Genomic DNA, 16,595 nt, shown 5'->3' with positions numbered 1-16,595 from the left:
ACATTTGTGCATCCATTTCGAATGCAGCTTTTGACCTCAAACCAGTTCAATATCTGGGCATCTATGAATAAACAGATTTATGCCAGGGTACAAAACTTTCATTAGATCAACAATTTTCTTTGGAAACCCAAGTCTTTTCAGCAAAAGCCATATTGAAGTGTCACAGTCCACTGCATGAAATGCTGCCTTGAGGTCAATGAATGGTTGTACTAATGTCCTGGATGTAGTACTCGTGTCAGCAGTTTACCTGGGCAGGGTAATTGTGATGACTCAGTAGTCCCTGCACATCTGCCTGTTTTCTTGTCTCTTGTAGATGTCTGAATGTTTCCCAATTTCTAGCTGTTTTTAAAAATTTTAGTTAGCTGAGCAGCTATCAGCTTTTATTATCATCAGAGATGGTATTGCAAATGCCTGGAGCTTTGCCATTTTTCAGTTTGTTCAAGCATTTGGTGACCTCCTGGACCGTTGACTTGTTTGGATCAATGGTGGCCAGTCATGCAGCTGCTATTAGTCCTTCAGAGACAGGATCACTAGGTCAATTAAGCAGATCTGTGCAGTGCACACACCACCTTTCCAACTTCCATGTTTTATTACTGATTAGATTACCATTGACAAAGCACAGAGGAAGCAATTATTTCCACATTTCTTTATCTTCTGCATTCATCTCTATTGGCCTATCAAACTCATCAATTTAGGTATGCTTACAAGCCTTAAGCTTTACCCCATTGGCCATGCTGTCTCTCTCAGGGGTGGGGGTCGACTTGTTCTCAATCCTATTTTTTGTAAAAATTGATCGATCTGTATGGAATGATTACAATAAAATTAGTGATAAAAAAAAAGATTACCATTGGTGTTGATAATTGGCTAAGAGACGGGTCACATGACTTTTCGTTGGTAAAATTTTTGAGAGTGTTGCATATTTATTCATATTTATTACAATGTGTATTGGTATCGCTTTATCTCTGCTGCACTATTTTGTTGTAAAGTCTGCTGTATTTTTGATCTATATATAATAATGATGAAAAAGGACAATAAGTAGAACAGACTTAAGTTTAATATTCTGTTTTGTGCTTTTGGAAAGGTGTGCAGAAGAATACCAGCAGTACAAACATGGAGAAGACAAGCTGTCTGCCCAGCTTCATGAAGCACAGAGCCTTCTGGCAGGTGCCTTGTCTGCACAAGCAGAGTCCTATCAGGAGTGCCTCCAATGCCTGGATAAATTAAAGGTACTGAAATTGAGAGCTTGTCTGGGAGTCTGTGTGCTGCTTCCCATGATCAAACTTGCATGTTTTAAAAGTCGGTTTGACAGGCAGAGTTGGTATACCATGCAAAGAATGAAACAATGGTAATACTAGAGTTCACATGCTAATGACAAAAAAGGGCATCCTAGTAGGACATCAGGACAGCTAGAGGAACCAACCAATCATAATGGTGGTGCCACCTCGCTGCAGGAAACATTTACAGGCAAACAACACTGAATCATGAAAGGCTGGAACAAAAAAAGTTGGTTGGAACAAAAACCTGCAGCCACAGTAGGCCCCCAGAACCGAATTTGACAATCCCTGTATTAAAAAATGTAATCCTTCTAAATTTTTTGCATGAAGTTTTCTCCAGAGCAAAATTAGTGCTAGGCTTTCAAAGTAAGATGGTAAGCAAGCCAGAAACTTACCTGATGTGCCCAGCGGAGGCAACATCAACTTCACTCAGGCCCCAATGCAACCTGTTGGTGACGGCTGGAACAGGCCCAAAAGTGAAGAACTAGCAAGAGTAACTATCAACCTTTGGCTTGATTTCACTAAAATATCAAATCAAAGATATTAAACACAAAACGTACAAACTCCTTAGACTATGACAATAGTTGCCACACCCAGGCCTTTGCACTTAGTATAAATAGCCTGAGGGAGGGCCCTGGAGTGGTGATATCAGGTTGGCCCCGCCTCCTGGGACTCCACCCACAAAGAACATGGAATGTCTGTATATTTAAAGAAATGGAATATAATCATAACATCACAAATAAAATAAAGACATGAGAACTAATTCAAAATTAACAAAAACAACAATAAAACTCAAAATACGTATAACTGAAACTGATACGTGACACTAAAAAGGCCAGCTGTCCATGCACACACAGTACATTAACACCACAGCTATGGCTATGCAATAAGCATAATCATGCAAGACATCAGATCTAAAGGTAATGAAATTTCCCTTACATGGCGCAGCCAATCTAATGACTTGAAGTTGAACACCAGAGACTCAGATTTAAATTATTAAGAGAAGCAGGGAGGGATAACATGAAAACCTTCAAGTAGGGAATGTGAGGGTGGAGAGCTGGAAACCTTGGATGAGTCCCAGATAGGCTTCCCCCCTCAACACCTTCTTCTTTTGTTTTCAAAGTCTGTGTCAGACAGTGTGGACCAAGCTGAAGATGGTTTGGTGTGCCTCAAAGAGTTGGCCCAGGGGCTGCAGAAGGAATGGAGTGTCTCTGAATGTTTACAGGGGTTGGGCACTCTTTCATGTTTGCACATCCAGCTGAGTCAGACTGTGAGGGAACAGCTGGCCCTCTGCGAAGAGCAAACTGAAGCCTGGAAAGCCGTGAACGAGAAGGTCAGTAAGGAGGCTCCAACAAAAGGGCTCACTGGGAGCTGTCAGGACACATTAGGGTTTTTATGGGGGAAGTTTTTTTAATCAGAGATGTAGCAGTATTTGTCGTGTGCTTCATTTTTATTTGCATTGCCATTCTTCAGAGTAGCAAAATTTCAGTCAATTTTATTTTTTATAGTGCATTACATAATGATCACTAAATGAGTTGCATGACGTGAAAGGATTCCAAGTAAAGAAATATGGAAATATTTGAAAGTAATTTGGAAGTCCCTTTGTAAAATGCATAAATGAGTTCACCGTGTAGCATAACAGAAGTGAGGCAATGCTTTGAATGTACTGTAACTGTCAGCAGAAGCAAGCATTGTGTTCTGATCAAATGACTTGCATGACCATACAACAAAAAGCAAACTGTTAGAACAGTGTACGTCTGCATGTCTACAAGACTGTGTTCAATACCATACCTTTCACTCTGCAGGTTGAAAAAGCCTCTGTGCTGTTGGACACATTGCAACATGACCTTCCAGGGACTCCAACAGGAGAAACCACAACAGCCGGTCTCTTAGACCTACTCACATACCTGAATGAGTATGACAGCCAGCTCAGCAGCGGACAGGCTGCCCTGTCTACACTTATATGGCAGGTGAAGGGGATTGTTGGAATCTCTGAGAACTGCGCAGAGTTGCCATCTAGTTGCCTCTTCAAGGAGCTGCAAGAAATGCAAGATCGCTATACCAAGTAAGGCTGTTTGTGTTAGGCATGTATCTATAGTGTCAATGTGTTTTGTTGTGGAAAGTGTAAAATTCCTTCTCTCGGTTTAGTAGGCCCACAGTTGTATATTGTCTTCCTCACCCTCTATGCTCAATTCTTGCACTTGCCAGTTTAAAAGAAGACACAGCCTGCAGCCAGAATGCCCCTGCACCTGGGATTATGGTCAGAGTTCACCCAGAGTTAACTGCTACTCTGACTCTTCCTTCACTAGGAAGTATTGCCCCCCTCCTTTTTATCTGTAGTCACAGCCTGCAGTTGCAGTGCACTCCTACCGGGGACTTTGGTCCAACTGTGGTTCACCGACAAAAGCGCGATAGACATATGCGCCCCGACAAAACCGCGACCGACAAATGAGCGCCGACAAACCCGCTAACTGGTTTTCGACAAATGCGCGGTGACAAAATCGCCACGACAAAATCGCGAGAGAGGCCAAGAGAGTGGGACGCCCTTGCTGCAATTCTTTCTACGTATGCAGGGCGTGATCTTAAGGACTATCTGCATGCCGTGCTGATGGCATGCCGCGTCTCATAATATTGACTTCTAAAATAAACATTATTATATATGCTTTAAACTAGTAATTCATATTTAATGAAACTTTCGCGATTTTGACGGCACGTTTTAATCAGCGATATTTTGTCGGCGCGCATATGTCTATCGCGCAAATGTCGGGTCACACCAACTGTTACTCTAAGTTCTTTACTCAAGGGGGCACCTATTTTAACGATCAACAAAACAAGTAGGGATGCAGGTTTAGGTACTTTATATAGTCATTATAAACTTTAATGTCACTTAATATGCCAAAAGCAGAAGCAAAGCAAATGAGTATGACAATCACACCATACAACCTAAATGTTTAGCATCTGTCAAGAACCATGCTGGCCGAAGCACCCAATGTGTAATAGTATCATCTTCTCATCCCTTGTGCTCATGGAATGCTGTCACTTAGACGTCTCATGGTTTGAAGATCTCCCTGTGACTATGTTCTTCCTCCTGCTGCTAGTTCAGCCCATTGTTCGTCTTTCTTAAAGCAAGGTCAAAGTGTTTCAGTTTCTGAAACTGTACACTGTGCCTAATGACCTGGAGCACTTTGAAATGGCCAAGGCTGGTTTAGCTTAATTATTTTTTTTGCTAAGAAGTTTTATTTGTGAACATCTGTGGTGTTTGCTGAAGCTACTATAATCTATGGAGCTGTTATGGTGAGGTTGTGCTGTGCCACTTCAGTCAATACAAATTTCTCCACTATATTTACTCTTCTTTAAAGATGAGAAGTGGCCACAGGCAGTCTAAGGGGACCCATTAAATCCCTATTTAGTTTAGAAATAAAATGTCAAATTATCAAAAACACCTAGTCTCCGTGTTCCAATTTTCAATTTTCTCATACAAAATATTTGCTCAGGTATGTGTACATTTCTTCCTTTTCTGTTTAATCTCGGGAATTATACCATTTGCAAAGTGACAGTAATTGCAGTATATCTCAGGCTAACGAGTAATTCACGCAAAACACTCTGTTTTTATCTCTTCCTTCATAAAGTCCCTTAAATTATTTCGGGATTCTGTACTTTTGTACCTTACACATCAGAATTTTTAACAGTGTGCAAAATATTTTATTAGCATGCCAATTTATAGAGAATAAAAATAAAACCTTCCATTTGCCATATAGATTATGAAAAATGAACATTCTATCCTTCTTCTATCTAACCCATGGGTGTCGAAATTTGGTCCTGGAGGGCCACAGTGGCTGCAGTTTTTCATTCTAATCATCTTCTAATCAACTTCTTTTGCCTTTGTTTTAGTTAACTTGACTCAAGCTCCTTAGTTGTTGTTTTTTTTTTTTTCCCCGTAATTAGTAGCCAAACAATAATGAGACACAAAACGAGTCGCCATATGAGCAGCTCACCAGTGCCCATCACACAATATCTGAAAATAAAGAAAGGTGAAGGTCTCAGTAAGGTTGATCCATCAGGTCACCAAAACATTTTGATGGTGTTCTTAGGAAAAACAGAAAATCAACAGTTTTGGAAATGTCTGCTGTGGCAGAATGAGAGCAGCAACAAGGAATTAAAAAACAGGTTTAATTAACAGCAAGAATAATTGGCTTCTCGTTAAGAGATTGGTTGGAGTGAAATTGGTTGAAATTGGAAGGCCCAATTTAGCTGGTCATCTGTCGTCTGTTTCTTCTGTTTGGCTGTCATTTACTGAAGAAAGGAATCAATTTAGAGGACTGAATCCTTAAAATCAGGGTTATTAAATTAAGGGAAAAGAAATTAATTCGCAGTGAAAACAGGTCACTGATTAGGAGAAGGGTTAGAATGAAAACCTGCAGCCACTGCAGCCCTCCAGGCCTGGGGTTTAACACCCGTGATCTAACCAAACACCTATGTGAATTTTGAAAGCAATTTATTAGGATCGTCTCTTTTATATACAGAGGTTATTTTTATTTTACATTAAAAATGCACACATATTTTGTGATATAAAGGATTGACCTATAAAGTAGTCAATATAACATTCATTTATTTTCCACCACTTATCTGATGCCACGTCACAGGGGCAACAGTCTTAGTAGTGCGGCCCATACGTCCTTTTCCCCAGCCACACTTGCCAACTCTGTGGGATCCCAAGGTGTTTCCAGGTCATCTAGGAGATATAATCCTCTCAGTAAGCCATGAGTCTTCCCCGGGGTCTCCTCCAAGCGTCTAAAACACCTACAGGGAGACGTCCAGGCAGCATACCCAAACTGGCTCCTTTAAAAGCGGAGGGTCATCAGCTCTACTTTGAGCTCCTCCTGGATGTCTGCACTTCTCACTCCTATTTCTAAATCTCAGTTGAACATATTTATCTCATTTGTCAATTACAATAGTCTACTTACTTCTGTACTTTCTGACGTGTATACAGCTTGTACTATGTTTGCTTCATATTCTGTCACTATTATCATTACCTTGACCTTTGGTATGTCCCATACATCCAAACTTCAATCGATGGCCTTTGCCAAATCGTCTCCTGTATGCAGATGACATTTTGACACAAATGTAACAAAGCACGCTGCGCACAGAGAATTCCCAAAAACAAAAACGTCAGACCCTTTTTACTCCATTCGTATACACTTGTTTGGTAGTTTCTTTAATATGCTGCATTGCTGTATCCAATTTATTTGCAATGTGAAATTCCAATTTTCAATCCGCATGTTTACTTGGGCCTCTGCAAGTTTTTGGTGTTTTACTGAGTTTGCTTCCCGACCTGCTGCTGTCTACAAACATGACGTTAAGGTTTGCTGGCTTGCATTTTGCAGACTTGAACTTCCATGTGTGCTCAGTTTGTTCACACTTTTTTTACTTTTCTGTTTCTCTACCCAGATGTTGTGGACTAATTTGTAATGGCTATTTAAGTGAACTTTAAGGTTTGTAGGATTTCTACCCTTAATCTGCACAGCACACATGTACCATGCATTTAGTACTGTCACTTTCAAATAGTGCGCTTACATCCGCTTTCATAACCTGAGTATTCACAAAAATCTGATTTCTAAAATGCGATCTGAAAGAGAATTTGGGTTATTGGCCTCTGAAAAACCTGGTTAACAGACTTCGATTTCTCCACGAATTCTCCATTTATGTGGCCATGCAGCTCCTTCATCAGGTGACTTTTAAGGATTTTGTAGTCTGCGTGTGCCCATTGCACTCTGTCAGCCTGCGCCTGTATTTACTTCACACACGCTTCCAGCAGCCAGGCGTAGAAGTGTCGATAAAACACATTTCCAGCGGTAAATGGTTGGGTGATCACATTATTCCTTCTCCTGTCTGTAATAATCTAAGTATTTCGGAAATTTCGCTAAATTTGTGTTGACGAACTGAACGTACAGTATGCTAAACTCAGCAACACAATCTCAAGAGAAGTAGGGTAACATGTTAAAAGTGACATGCGTTACGTAGTTTGATTACTTTTTAAAGCAATGAGTAACCTAGCGCATATTGTACTGAAGTAAAAATGCCTGCATTATTATTATTATTATTATTATTATTATTATTATTCCAGTAGCACCAGGTTTGGTCCTTTGCAGGGCTTAGTCACTCAGCCAAGCAGAAAAGAGTCAGCAGCGTGCGATCCAGTAAAAGAAACTTAATAAAGGATCACTTTATTTAAACATTTGTATAAAACACACAAAAAAAAATATCACAGGCCTTGTGCTTATTTTTTGATTCATGGTGGCTGATGATGATATTTAACTCTTTTTTTTTGTTGTTTAATGACATTGGAGTGCTTTGCCAATGGAGAACTCAAGAAGATTACTTGTGCATGTGAACGCGGATTATTAAAAAATAAGATTTCACCCTTAATCGGGCTATTCTTCTTAACCCGGTTACGTGTGTGTATATAAATGTGCCAGCTGTTATATTCCAAAAATTTCCCATGCAGCACTTTGACGTTTTCTACCGGCCTTGTTAATCGCAGATGCCGCCTTAGTCAGAGAAACATTTCGTCGTGAATTTCACCACCTACATGGCAGGCCCCGAATTTTACAAGAAATGCAAAAATTTATACTGCCATGTTCTTATAGATCAGATCACAAAAACTGAAAACATTTATGTAGTTTATTGTTTTATTTCAGTTAATCTTTTCAGCTATTGAAAAAGTTTCTTATTGTTTTAGTTTCTCATCCTGATTTTATTAATTATTTTATTTTAGTTTATGAAATTGTTTCTTTGTTAATATTTTTAGTCTTCAGTTTACGATAATAACCTTGGTGCCAGCCAGGTACGCTTTAGGGATTTCGATTGCCCATATGCATAAATGCAATTTGAAGCCATCATATCTAAATTTAGAATTATAAAGAAGTGCCAGCCATGAAAGTATTTAGGGCTTATAGTATCTGCATCTTTAACCATCTTTCACTTTTAAACTTGTGCCACTCTAATCCACTCTTGTGATTTTAAGGAGTGTCAGACACGTCACCTTTTGCAGTATATATCCACTTTTATGGTGTTAAAGCTGCACAAAGTCATGTCCACTCTGATGATCTTGGAGGAGTGCCATCCATGTCTGAGTTTTTTAGGCTTTCTCATATTACCAATGTTTAGAACTAGAAAGAGTGAATGCAGACTTTGGGGGTTTATTTTGGTGTCAGCTCTACTGACCTAAAGGTTTAAAATCACTCCATCAGTTTTTCATCTTTAGCATGTGGCTTACTTGTAGAAGACAAAGTTCATGCCATTGAAAGTTTTCATTGGTAACTGTTAGTGTGAATTGTCCTTAACTCAGCTTAGTGCAAGTCATTCTCAGTGCCAGCTTATAACCTGACTTTAGTGCCCATCATACACTTGTCCTGGGCTATAACAGACTGTTGTTTGGGTGTTTTCTGTGAACTCTGGCTGCCCTCCTTGCATGGCCCAGTCAGATGGGTGAGTCTTTTACCCCAATTATTTTGTCAGTTTTGGCAAACATGCTGGTAGTTGACAGCATGCTGCATTCCTGAGAGGTCTCGCACAGAGTAGCAGCTCCGTACTATTGTGTAAGTTGCTGGACTGTATTTTGTATTCATGCTTCTGTTCACAATTTTGATTGTCTGATGTTCTAAATTCCTTGGAAGTTTGAAGCAGAAAGTGGCAAATGCCCGGCAGGTGCTGCAGACAGACATGCAGGAGCGGGATGCTGTGAAAGCCAAGATAGAGGGAGTCCGAGAGTGGCTTGTGACATGCTCGTCCTTGCTGTCGAAGATGAAGCCTACACCAAGAGCCACTCAGTTAAGGGTAAGCTATTGGAGGGACTCTAATTGGGGGTTGTGAGCTGTGTGGAGCATGTCCTTACTACTGGTGCTCCAGAGCGAAATATGGATTCTCTATTAATGAAAGTTCTGTATTGTTATTCACACAGAAATATTGTTTGGAATTAGTTTTTGTGGTCAAACTGATTATTTTATTCTAAGTTGCTTTATGAAAGTGATTATAATGAAAGCAATATACTAACAGTTAGCTTGTTTATTGTATTAGGTTGTTGATTTATTTGAGCGATCAGCTCCAATCCACTTCAAGTGCCAAGCACATCAGTGCTCTTCACTGCTCTTGTGTCAGGGCTACTATAGACAGTTGATAATATGTGGCCAATGAGGCCTGGTGGGACCTGCCTTGTTTCAGGGCCATTATATAAGAACGTGTGTCTAATAAGGCCTGGTGAGACCCACCTTGTTCCAGGGCCACCATATAAGAACGTATGACCAATGAGCCCCGTAGGACCTGCTAGGACCCATTTTGTTCTAGGGCCACCATATAAGATTGTGTGTCTAATGAGGCCTGGTAAGGCCCACCTTGTTCCAGGGCCACTATGTGAAAACATATGACCAATGAGGACCCGCCTTGTTCCAGGTCCACCATATAAGAATGTGTGGGCAATGACACCTGGTAGGAACCCATTTGTTCCAGGGCCACCATGTAGGAACATGCGACCAATGAGGCCTGGTAGGACCTACCTTGTTTCAGGGCCACTATATAAGAACATGTGGCAAATGAGGCCTGGTAAGACCCACCTTATTCCAGGGCCACCATATAAGAACATATAACCAATTCAACCCAGTAGGACCTGCCTTGTTCCGCATCCACCATATAAGAATGTGTGACCAATGATGCCTGGTAGGACTCCCTTTGTTCTAGGGCCACCATGTAAGAATATGCGACCAATGAGGCCTGGTAGGACCTGCCTTGTGCCTGATGCTCCTAGGAGAGGTTGTGGTTCCCCTGGACACTGCACTGGATTAAATGGGCTCAGAACATGAATCAATTGAATTAAAAATTACGTGGTTCTGATTAGAAAGTGATAGAAAAACTGCAATAAATAGTAACAGAAAAATAACAAGGGGAGCTGATGAAATGAAAATATATTTTAAAAGAAAAGTAACATAACAAAGCAACATTTTCTTACAGATACTCAGGTTTTCCTCTGACATGTCTCCAGACATGTAGGGTTATTTATTGGCAGTTCTAAAGGGGCTTGATGTGAGTGTTGATGTCTGTGAGTGGCCCTTTGGTTAGACTGGCGCTCTGTCCAGGGTTGTTCCTGCCTTGCACCCTGTACTTCCAGGATAGGGTCTGAGGCTCTGGCCCCTCCGTGAGAATCGAATGGAGACTAATTTTATGTTAAAAAAATAATAAAGAACTAAAAATAGTGAAGACTGAAAATTTGGGTAAGTTACAAATAAAAAAAGTGTTTTGAGAAAAAGTATTTTAGGAAAATAGATTATATAGATAGAAATATATACAGGTATATAAACTGCTCAAAAAAATTAAAGGAACACTTTGAAAACACATCAGATCTCAATGGGAAAAAGAAATCCTCCTGGATATCTATACTGATATAGACTGGGTAATGTGTTAGGAACAAAAGGATGCCACATCGTTTGATGGAAATGAAAATGATCAACCTACAGAGCCCTGAATTCAAAGACGCCCCAAAAATCAGAGTGAAAAGATTATGTGGCAGGCTAGTCCATTTTGCCAAAATTTAATTGCAGCAACTCAAAATTGTACGCAGCACTTTGTATGGCCCCTGTGTTCTTGTATACATGCCTGACAACATCGGTGGATGCTTCTAACGAGATGACAGATGGTGTTGTGGGGGATCTCCTCCCAGATCTGGACCAGGGCATCACTGAGCTCCTGGACAGTCTTTGAGGTGCAACCTGGTGGCATTGGATGGACCAAAACATAATGTCCCAGAGGTGTTCTATTGGATTTAGGTCAGGAAAAGTGTGGTAGCCAGTCAATGGTATCAATTCCTTCATGCTCCAGGAACTGCCTGCATACTCTCACCACATGAGGCCAGGAATTGTCGTGCACCAGGAGCCACTGTACCAGCATAGGGTCTGACAATGGGTCCAAGGATTTCATCCTGATACCTAATGGCAGCCAAGGTGCCTTTGTCAAGCCTGTAGCGGTCTGTGTGACCCTCCATGGATATGCCTCCCCAGACAATCATTAACCCACCACCAAACTGCTCATGCTGAATGATGTTACAGGCAGCATAATGTTCTCCATGGCTTCTCCAGACCCTTTCACTTCTGTCACGTGCTCAGGGTGAACCTGCTCTCATCTGTAAAGCACAGGGCACCAGTGGTGCATCTGCCAATTCTGGTATTCTATGGCGAATGCCAATCGAGCTGCATGCTGCTGGGCAGTGAGCTCAGGGCCCATTAGAGGACATGGGGCCCTTGGGTCACCCTCATGAAGTCTTTCTGGTTGTTTGGTCAGAGACATTCACACCAGTGGCCTGCTGGAGGTCATTTTGTAGGGCTCTGGCAGTGCTCATCCTGTTCCTCCTGCCCAAAGGAGCAGATACTGGTCCTGCTGATGGGTTATGGACCTTCTATGGCCCTCTCCAGCTCTCCTAGAGTAACTGCTTGTCTCCTAGAATCTCCTCCATGCCCTTGAGACTGTGCAGGGAGACACAGCAAACCTGGCAATGACACGTATTGATGTGCCATCCTGGAGAAGTTGGACTACCTGTGCAACCTCTGTAGGGTCCAGGTATCAGCCTCATGCTACCAGTAGTGACACTGACTGTAGCCAAATGCAAAACTAGTGAAGAAACAGTCAGAAAAGATGAGGAGGGAAAAATGTCAGTGGCCTCCACCTGTTAGATATATAGATAGATATATATACTGTGTATATATATATATATATATATATATATATATAGATATATATATATATAGATAGATATATATACTGTATATATAGATATATATATAGATATATAGATATAGATATATATATATATATATTGTGACAGAATTAGGGTTTTCTCGCACCCTTGTACCCTCGGACCACACGTCAGACACCAGATAAAAGTCCAAATAATTATTTATTATAATAATAAAGTGCACAAAGCACGCTCCTCTCCACAATTCTCCAATAAACCAATAACAATAATCAATAAACCAATCCTCCACTCCCAGACGCTTAGCCACCCTGCCTCCCAACTCAGCTCATCCGTCTGGGATTTCCCACAGTCCTTTATACTGCTCAACCCGGAAGTGTTCCAGGTCACATGGACAGAGAGGGTGAAACACTTCTGGGTCAAATAAAAAATCCTTTTTTCTTCACCCAGGAAGCACATCGTTCCCTTTGTCCATGTGACTATGACGTACTTCCTGGGCGTAAGGCAAATAGTCTCTGGGCCTCCCTGCAGCGACCCCTGGCGGCCCCTATGGTATCCAGCAGGGCTGTGAATAAAGACTCCAATGTCCATAATGCCCTGCTGGTCTTCGGGGCACCTCCATTCTGCAGGGAGGGCTCCACCTGGTGGTGTGGGGGTATTGGCCGGGATGAACAGCTGGCCATACATCACAATATATAGAAATAGATTAAGAGAAAATGGATCAAATACATAAAAATGAGGAATGACAGCAGAAAATAGGTCCTGGCACAGGGGTCCAGTGTTCTTCCTCACAGCCAGGAGCCTGGTATGGAAGTAGAAAGTAATGGATGGATGTGCAGATATCCCATCCAAAGTATATTATTCTCCCTTGCCCGGTCAAGTTGCCATGTTAAAGGAAGCTACCAGGGATGTATAGGTGCCCTGTTCAGGGTAGGAGCTACCACGCCCCTCAGTTGGAGAACAGAAATGCCCGGAGTTGGCCTTCCAAGGGTAGACATTCCTCTTGACTGATAGGTGGCGGTGTACCCCTGGTGTGGCTCTGCAGGGCTGTAAGTGACCTGTAGTTTTGCAAGGCAGCCCTGTTAGGTCCCTCACTGGCAGTCAGGGGGGCACTACCAGGTGATGACTGCCTTGTTGTAGTGTAATTCCATCTGACACAGAAGTGCTTTCTAAATGTAGGACTCCTGGGTCCAGCATAAAAGCTGCCACTCTGTATTACTCAGGCGAGTTAGAGTCGGGAGTGTAAAAGAATAACACTTACCCAGCAAGGAGTGGAGGTTGGAAAGAAGGAAGGAGAAGAAAATTTGTGCTTGTGGTTAATCACAACCTGTACTAAATCATTTTATTAAAAATGAACAAGCCTTTTGAAACCATAACTTTCTTTGGTCTAGTTGTGTCTGGGGTTTGGGGCTCTGCTATGCCCTCTACATGCAACAACACATACGCTATAATATATTGAAGAGTAATAATCCATAAGCATGTTATTTATTTGAGTTTAAAGCCTGTAAAATACTCAGGTGATATGTTGAATATCATCTGAACTTCACTGCAGATGGTGAAGAGGTTACAAGAAGAGTGGAGCTCAGCACAGGGTCTTAGCAACTCACAACTTAAGGTTTCTCGTTTCATCTCTCAGCCTCACCTTGTGTGTGGGGACTATGCTTCCTGGAACTCTTGGAATTTTCTTTCATTTCCCCTATTTCTTCCCCCACCTCTTAGAAGAACACAGTATGTTAGGTTAATTGTCAATTCTAAATTGGTCTGCTGTGTGATTGTGAGTGTATTGAGAATGGATTGTCATCCTCTTCAGGGTTGGGTCTTGTTTTGTACCCAAAGCTCCTAGAACAGATTATCGCTTCCTGTTTTTGAACAGATAAGTGCAGAGAATGAATGATTAAGTAGCACTAACAACCGTGTTTGCCATCACAGGACACTTTATGGAGCAAACGAGGATACAATTAACAGAAATTTGGAGAGATGCGTAGAACTCAGCTGAGAAAGATACAAAAAGTAGTAAATAACAGTGAAGGAAAATTAAGCCTCTTATTATATTTTGTCAAATGTGAATTTGTGACACAGACCCTCCCTTCGCTCATTCCAATTAGGCCGGAACACGGTCCCGCTCTGCGGACAGGAGCAGCTGATCCATGAGTAATACTGAATTAATGAGCGATGAAGTTGCTCCACTTTGCCTTGAAGACAATGCTCCGATTGTCCAGCAGCAGCAGCACAAACCGTCATAGGCAGGGCCGACCACAGTACTTCACGTGCAGATTCCTTGATTTTGCTTTTATTTTTCTTCCTCTTTTGGATGTGTACCAAGTACTGTCGTTTATAGAAACATGGCGGGTGAACCCAGTGCCGCTCTTATTTAAATTTGGCCTCCTGGATTCCTTTCAGGGCCATTGTCTCCAGTTGCCCGAGTGCCTTGTCCAGTGTGTTTTCTGAGGCACTCTCAGCCAGATCTCTCTGTGCCACTTTGTTGTGCACAATGTGCTGTAAGTGGATACTCCAGGTGCCGGCCTCTTGTTTTTGTGCCGCTGGGAGAGGCACAGCAATAGGTATCGTTCCCAAGCTGTGCCAACAAGAGCTGTTTTCACAGTGGTGTTGCAGATTCCCCTCTGCCAGTTTACCTTCCCAGCCTCTTGAGATCAGAGCAGCAAATTGTGGCTCAGGCACTTCACGCGTAACGGCCGCACTATTTGGTCAAGTGGTTACCCACAGGTGGAGAGCTGAAATTTCTGTGTTGTTGAGAGGAAGTACATGCTTATCTTTCATTTGGAATCCCAGCCTTAATGGAGAGCAGTGGGTGATCGGATTTGCACTCTCGCTTCAGGAGATCCAAGAGGAGGTGGACAACCAGAAGGGACTTATTAAGAAGCTCATGGAGCAGCTCCGCATCAAGTACTCGGACATGTACACCATTGTTCCTGTTGAGATAGAGACACAGCTCCAGGACGTCAGTAGGACCCTGAAGGAAGTACAGAAAGAGGTAACTAAATGAGGGTAACTGGCACCATTCTTACGGCAGCTTGACCTCTCAATGGCCAGGCTGCAGAGTGCATTAGGAGTGTTTGTGTGTATTCAGACTACTTTATTCTAAGACTGTTAGGAAGCTTTGACTGCTGGGGTGCTATAACTACTTGCTGCCATTTACTTTGGCTGTGCCATCTTTTGTAAAGCTTTTGTGTCTGTTACTCAGCAAGGTGCCTTGTCCTAACAATGTTCATTAATTAAGCCTGAACTTATTTTTTAATAACCTTCACTTATTTCCTGCCAGTTTTTTGCCACTGCATTCAAGCAAGCCTAACAATGAGTTGGCAGGGCCTTGCTAGCTGGCATTACACAATATTGCTTTGATACCAAATGTGCACTGCCTGATGTGCAGTGGTCTTAGACAGCAGGTTGACATTGCATCAGTGCAAAAGTTAGCACAGTTCCTGGACTAGTGGTTCAGTGGGCACTGCCCTGCGGTAGCCTAATTGTCCATCTGCACTTGCACAGAACGGTGCAGCCTTAATGGTGAACATAAGCTATCACTGCGCTGTTGCACCCTGCTGCTTTGTTGTGAATCTGTTAGCTGCCATTCCATTAGAGTAAAGGTAAAGGTTTAGTGCTGAGGTGCACTGTCACCATACTAATGATTTAGTGGGCACAGACTGCCAGATGGCACTGCACTGGGGACAACTTAGTAGTCTGAACCTAACAAATCACCTTTGGCACTATAGGATGATCAAATCCCAATTACAGTATCTGAAAACTAGTGAGCCCAAGGTGTTACTGCACTTTTCGTGGAAGATAACTGCCAGCTGGCGCTACACCATGTAGCGTAATAGTCTGAGAAATGTTCATTGGCACTACCCAGGTGATACAGTTCTGGTGCTGCAGTGTTACAGAACTTGTGGTTTAATGGGTGCAGACCACTAGCTGGCACTGCAGTTCAGCTAGTTTAAGGGTTTAATTATTCACAAATGCCCATTGGCACAAGGTAGTCCTACTGGTGAAGGCACTGCATAAAATGCATATACAAAAACTAGACAAAAAACTTTCTTTGCTTTTATTTAGCAAAACAAATCTGCCAATGGGGTAAGCAAAATTTACTTGACAACATTTCTTAAAATAAGCTAAATAATTGTAAGTACAAATTTTTTGATAAGTCAATAATTCTTACGATAAGTTAACAGGATTTAATGTAATGATAGAAATACTTTTCACTTGCTTAGATTTTATTTTTTGAATGTTGTAAGTTGCCACCATTGGGGAAGTGAGGCATTACACCAGTGCCAACCAAGCAGTTTTTTTATAGGATGCTGCTGATGGGTACTGTAATGGACATCTAACATACTGTATTTACTGGTTTAGTGACATGTACTGGTTAATGTGTGTGGCACATGCTGTACAAGCTAGCATTAAATTGGGGCAAACCTGAAAGTTGGATACCTTCAGACTGGTAATGGATTTCAACAAGCTCAATGGCAGGAAATTGACAGTTGGTACTGCTCATTTGGACAGTACACTGGCACTGATAAAGAACTTTTTAGATGCTTAATACATTGGGAACACCAGCTGGCAAAGCCATAACAAGT

At 41.8% G+C, this 16,595-nt stretch overlaps 1 protein-coding gene across 12 annotated transcripts in view; it reads left to right on the top strand.

The window, feature by feature from the left end:
* syne2b (spectrin repeat containing, nuclear envelope 2b) overlaps positions 1–16,595 on the top strand; it is a 437,867-nt gene that overhangs the window by 212,880 nt on the left and 208,392 nt on the right. For all 12 annotated transcript variants that reach the window (XM_039741095.1, XM_039741096.1, XM_039741103.1 and 9 more), the window contains 5 exons: positions 1,082–1,226; positions 2,398–2,607; positions 3,080–3,339; positions 8,951–9,110; positions 14,846–15,001. In XM_039741095.1, coding sequence (XP_039597029.1) covers positions 1,082–1,226; positions 2,398–2,607; positions 3,080–3,339; positions 8,951–9,110; positions 14,846–15,001 — 931 coding nt within the window. The remainder of the gene's footprint in view (positions 1–1,081; positions 1,227–2,397; positions 2,608–3,079; positions 3,340–8,950; positions 9,111–14,845; positions 15,002–16,595) is intronic.

This window comes from Polypterus senegalus, chromosome 18, assembly GCF_016835505.1.
Source record: "Polypterus senegalus isolate Bchr_013 chromosome 18, ASM1683550v1, whole genome shotgun sequence".
Taxonomy (NCBI): Eukaryota; Metazoa; Chordata; class Cladistia; order Polypteriformes; family Polypteridae; genus Polypterus; species Polypterus senegalus.
Note: the sequence above shows the minus strand (reverse complement) of the source record. Positions and strands in the feature narration are given on the sequence as shown.